The sequence below is a fragment of the Diospyros lotus genome, chromosome 5 (genome assembly GCF_014633365.1).
Source record: "Diospyros lotus cultivar Yz01 chromosome 5, ASM1463336v1, whole genome shotgun sequence".
Taxonomy (NCBI): Eukaryota; Viridiplantae; Streptophyta; class Magnoliopsida; order Ericales; family Ebenaceae; genus Diospyros; species Diospyros lotus.
In genome coordinates this window covers 12,461,676-12,467,947 of record NC_068342.1, presented here as the reverse complement: position 1 = coordinate 12,467,947, position 6,272 = coordinate 12,461,676, and the positions used below count along the sequence as shown (strand labels likewise).

General features: G+C 33.4%; 1 protein-coding gene across 1 annotated transcript; it reads right to left on the bottom strand.

Moving 5' to 3' along the window:
• Window positions 1-4,044: 4,044 nt before the first annotated feature.
• On the bottom strand, window positions 4,045-5,660 carry LOC127802470 (zinc finger protein ZAT9). Its single transcript, XM_052338304.1, has one exon. It carries the CDS (start codon window positions 5,394-5,396, stop codon window positions 4,428-4,430), a length of 969 nt encoding a protein of 322 aa, XP_052194264.1. The 5' UTR covers window positions 5,397-5,660; the 3' UTR covers window positions 4,045-4,427.
• Window positions 5,661-6,272: the final 612 nt, after the last annotated feature.

The following is a 6,272-nucleotide window of genomic DNA, read 5'->3' as shown; positions in this document are numbered from 1 at the left end:
ACTTTCAATCTATACTAAAAACAAAATACTCCAAAATCATTCTGAAATGAGAAGAAAGAAGTTTATTCTTAATTATAGCCAAGAAATATTAGAAGAGTACGGAAGAAGAAAACTTTGCATTAAATATTTCTTTTTATTTGTGGATGTTAATGGTATTACATATGAATCATATATATTATCCCTTTTCACATTGCACCTCAAGTTGTTTCGGAGGCATTTCATAAGTTAGAAGCCCCCTCCCGTTGAATTCCCCCTTCTTCCCCGACCCAAGCCAAGTGACACCGACTCGGAGAAAACAGAATGACATCAGCCTTTTTTGTCCATCGGATTTGGTGGTTCCAATCTGCTTTTCTTCCGAATGGAAACAAGGACCGACCCACCGACCCACCTAAAAGGCCAGCCAAAGCTGCCCTACACTTATTACTACATCATGGAGTCCGTCTCCGTCTGGTGGTGGGTTTTGGCTCAGCTCATATCACATCCGCCATTAAAGATAAGCTATATATGAAAACCCCCAAGGATGAAGCTTTCTTTCAAAACTTAATAGCTCTCATTTCCTTGTTGAATAATGAACGATGCATATGGAAATTTATATATGCTAGATTAAATATTGAAGTAGTCTTCGTCTTCCTCTTAATTCGTATTGATTTTAAAGAATTTCAGAGACATTTTGATCTTTTACGGATGATTGTTAAAAGCCACTATCATTTGTTATCTTTCCTTTTGTCCAATTCTTTTGCCATGACATGATTCAACCATGCATAAAAGTTAATAAATACACACTGTTAGTGACATATATAGTTAAAACTAAAGATTTGTTATGAAATTATAACAAAATTTAAAAGTTATCCTACACTTTGTTCTTATTTTTTTTTAACTGAATTCCAATCCTAACCCCTCCAAAGGAAAGAATAAGAGAAATATGTTATATAAATATTTCACTAAGATCTATGAAATCCACCTATTATATAGAACACCAACAAATTAAAGCAGAAGAATATCTCTTAAATTCATGAGTAGTGGTAAAAACTTAATTGAAACGACAAATACAAATGCACAAATCACAAGTTAGATCTTTCTCTTCTTCTCCTCTATCATGTTTTAGCCGTTTCTCAATGGGTATAAATGATATAATAGATGTAATGAAGAAAAGACGTGATCTAGTCTTCTATTTATAATGGTAATAGAGTTTTACCCATCACAAAATCCTATTAGGTCTACATTTATTTCACAAATTATATATAAATTAGTCTAATCCCATAAAGGTGCATCAAACCCAATATCCAATTATGATCATATATAATTTATTGGGCCTCTAGACGTTATGAAACTATAGTTCAACTCATTTTTCTTCAAATAAAATTTAATTAATTTGCACACTTTATGAAAAATTCTAACAAAATAGTCGTACATCCAATGACACTAGTTTTTATTCACTTTTCTCTTTTTAATTTTTTTTTCTTTGAAAGAAGAAGAATAGAATGGAATCTTATTGCCTATTGTGGAGAAATATTAGGATGAGCATCACAATGTTGACCCCAAGAGATTGATGCGCGCATAATATCACACTAATTTGCTTTTCTAGCGAGTAAAGTTAATTTTAATAAGAGTGTGTTTGATTGCGCATATTTATCATAAAAAATATGTAATTATTACACATTTTTTATGAAAAATAATCAAACACTTTTAACTTTTTTATGAAAAAATATGTACGGTACAAGTATTTAAAACTTTTTTCCATAAAATTCATTTTCTAAAGATGTGAGGTGGTCTTTGTTTTCTAGGCAATATTACCTAGAATTAAATTATAAGTAATACAATCAAACACACCTTAAGATTATAGTTTTAATTTCTTTCCAACCTCCATGCAATAATTTTCTAATAACAAGAAATACTACCATTTCACTAAAGGTGTGCTTGATAGCATGGAAAATACATGAAAAATGTCACACTCAAAGAATTAAATTCCATCTTTGATATTTGACACACTATATTTTTCATGGAATTGAATTTCATGGTACAATCATTAAAATATGTTTTTACCTCTTTTCCATAAAAAATTTCATCTAGGGAGGAGATGGTTTTTGTTTTTCATGTAAGTTAAAAAATATTTTTCTTTCCACCTAAATGTTATCAAACACATCATAAATGTTATAGACATTGACTATATATATATATATATATATGGGGTGTTTGTTAACCAAGATAAGAGGGAGGAAATGTTAGATATGGGAAGCATTCCAGATGTTTGGTATTTCCAACGTGTTTGTTAATCTTATCTGACCATTTCCGGAAAAGGCTTCACGTGACCTCTTATCTCGTCATTTCAAGATAAATTTATCCGACCTCTCCCCTCGAATAAATTTATTTTGCTCTTTCAAGATAAGGCTGAATTACTTATCTGTCCCTTGTAAGATAATTAATGCTATTTAGTGCATTTTAAGGATTTAAATTTATTAAAAAATCTTATTTATTTAACTCTTATAATTAATAATTTTTAATATATTTTTAAATTATTATATGTTTTGACAATTTTTAAAATTTAAATGACATTATTCATTTCATTGATTTTTAAAATTTAAATTTCTCTCTATATATATTTTATTTAACTCTTTTCAACTCTTTTTAAATTTATCTTTGACAATTCATAAGATTAAATTTTTTAGAATTCACTGATAATTGTATTTTTTTTTATATATATTTATTAATACATATGATAAACACCAAGATAAATTTTTTTTTACCAAAATATCCTTATTATCAAATTCATTCAAAATTATTTATTAATATCAACAACAAATTTATGATTAAAATAGTATTTTATGATTAATATGAATTGTCAAAAAAAAAATAATGTTTTATTTTCTAAATTTATGTTCAAAAATAAATTTAAAAAGAGTTAAAAATAAAAATAATTATTGTTGAAATTACAAAAATTCCACCTAGATAATTAAAAATGGGCAAAATATATTTTTATAATAGATAATAAAATATAAAATTAAATAAAATAATTTAAAAATTGATGAAAGGAATAATGCCATTTAAATTTTAAAAATTGTCAAAATATTTGACAATTTAAAAATATATTAAATAATATTAATTATAAAACTTAAATGAATAAGTTTTTTAATAAATTTAAAATTTTAAAATGTATTAATTAGCATTAACTATCCTACAAGGTAATTGAGGTTTATCTGCAAAATATCATCTAAATTTATTTGAAGGGTGAGATCAAATAAATTTATCTTAAAAAATGAAAATAAGAGGTCATCTGAAGATCTTTTAGAGATGGTCAGATAAGTTTAACAAATACTTTGAAAAGACCAAACATTCAGAATATTTCTCATATCCGACATTTTTCCCTTTTATCTTAATCAATAAACACCTCCTAAATAAGATAGTTTTACCTTCATTAAAAATTGATCCCCCACCACTTTCAAAAAAAACTTGTGAGATTTATCACTTGTGTTAGCGACATTTAATATGTTGTTTCATTCAACGCGGAGTGGGGATGTTGTGATTGCTCTAACAAAAATCTCATTTTTATGTGTTTAACGACATTTTTTTATGATTTTTTCACAAGAGAATACCTTGAACTTTTTTTTATATTTTCCAAGTAGAACTATACGAAAAAGAAGTTTTGAAAATATCTTTTTTTTTTAAATTTTAAATATAGTAAAAAGAAAAATAAAATAAAAATATGAACACAGTTTAAAAGTAAATGATAACGTACACTCCTTACAAAAGAAAATGACAGTAACCCAAATCAATAAAAAATATACACGTAATCACACACTATAAATACGGTAATTGACTTAATCTACCACTTGGGGCCTAACAAAAACTTAATTTACCATATGATTAGTTTATTGACATTCCATCACTATAAACACAGTAATTGACTTAATCTATCCCTTTTTACTTAGACCCAGTCTTATAAAAAAAATTTCTCTCAATTCTCAAAAACATATATATATATATATAGAGGCCTGGCTAGCTGCAGCATCAACACCAACTGAACTGTGCCATAGTATCAGGTGGAATTATTTTTTGATAATAAAATTGAAATTGGTTCTTGATTGACAAATGACAAACTTAAAAAAAAAAAACCATTTTTCTGGAAGAATTGCAGAAGCATTTGGCTACAACTGCTGGAAACTATATACAAATTATAAGTACAACATATACGTACACATGTAGATCTAGCTAGGAAGACGAAGTAAATTTTCAGGTTACTCTATGAATTTAATGCTCCAAATCAGATGTTACAATGAGAAAACATAATTCGAGGGTTAAAAACCAAAACAAAAAAAGAAAGTTACCGTAATGGTAACGAATGGGAAGAAGATTATGTGAATCCATTTGATAAAAAAAAGAAGGAAAATTGATGTGATCTTAATTATACTCGCAATGGCTCATTCAATCAATCATCGCTTGATGGGGTTGAGCAACTCAGCATCGGAAACCGCCGAGAACTCATCATCATCTACCGGCGCCGGAAGATTGAGATCTATCAACGTTTCGCCGAACTTCGACGGCGGTTTAGCAGTAGTACTAGGATTTAATGACGAGGAACCAGTAACGTGCGATCTCTTATGGCCGCCGAGGGCTTGGCCGGACGAGAATACTCTGAAACAAACGGGACATTCGTGGATTTTCTCCTCGGGAAATCCCGCATTTACCGATTCAACGTTCGTAACGCCGACCCCGCCGCCATTGTTGATGGAAGCGCCGGCTTTCTTGTGGCTGGCTCTGTGGCCGCCGAGCGCTTGATAGGATCGGAAAAATTTGTGGCAAGTGTCGCATTTGTACTTCCCTCGCGGGCGCTGCTTGGTCGGCTTGTTGAGCTCGTCGAGTTCGTCATCGGTTTGATCCAGCTCTTCGCCTGGTTCCGGGCGGTCTTTCCACTTGTCCCGGGACAACATCATCAGGCAGTAGGCAACGTCTTCCTCCGTCGTGGTGCCGGAGATCGAGCTCCCAGGCTCCGGCTCCGGCCAGCAGGATTTGGGCCGCTTCAACTCGGGTACGGAGACTCTGGACCGGCGAATCCGCTTGGACCGGCGCCGAATCGGGTTCTTGCAGGACTCCGTCTCGCTTTCTCTGTCCTGGAGCACCACCGAGCCGACGAAGGAGAATTCTGGGTCAACCAGCCGAACACTCTTCTTCGGATTTTCTCTCAACCCATAACCCAACAAGTCTTTCTCCTCATCGGATGAAGAAGAAGACGATGACGACGAAGATGCCGCCGATTCACTCTCTTCATGGCCGCCGCCATGAAAGGGTTCTTCTTGTTCCTGAGGAAGATAGAGGTTCATCATGTGGGATCTCATGTGGCCGCCCAAGGCTCTGCCATTGGCAAAGCTCTTCAAGCAGAGCTTGCACTTGTGCCTCTCCATTTTCTTCTTTCTTCTTTCTTCCTTATTCCTTCTTCCTTCTTCTGATCAATTGGATTGATCTCTCAGTGGAAGGAGTAGGCCACAAGCATGCCTCCGCCGAGTAGAGATACACATCAGATATATACCCCCAAAATTTTTTTTTTAAAGAAAAACGAAAATTAAAAAGTCGGAGAGAAAAGCTTGATTTGGATTTGGAAATATTTTGATTAATTTGCAGTAATTTGGATTGAAACGGCAAAAGGGAACAAGTAAAAGTTAATTAAAGCTTGCGGTGGAAGGGAGAAAGAGAGACATGTAACATGCGGGAGCTTTGCCTGTGTTCTCCATTTATTTCCATCCAACCCATCTCATGGATTCCGGAACTACCCCTTCTCCAGCCGGTTAGATCAACCCCACATTCGAGGGCATTATTGTCTTTTCAACTGGGGGGGTTTGAGGATTAAGCAGAGGATGCCGTGGCATTCGCTCGTACAAGTCAAAGAGAACTGCTGTGCTGGTTTGTTGTAACGACGAGACAACACGTGGACGGGACAAGCCAGAAAAAGGGTGCCCCACCACCGGGCTGTCACCCAAAGCCCAACACGGCTCAATCAGAACTGCCAGAGTGGCACTCCAGAGAACACTTGCTTTGTAATTTGATGATTTAGAAAATTAAATAAGATGGGATGGGATTGGATCGGGTAATTTGATGTTTTGGGAAAATATTTCCATAAAAATTGGATATTTGATTGAAATGTGTGGAGAGGACGGAAGAGGTGGAAAACTATCCTCCCAAATTTCACGGGCAATAAACGCCGTTCTGCTAGGAAAAAAATGTTTATGTTTATAGACTAAGTCTTATCCTTTTATTATGTTGGGATTTTGTACATAACAATA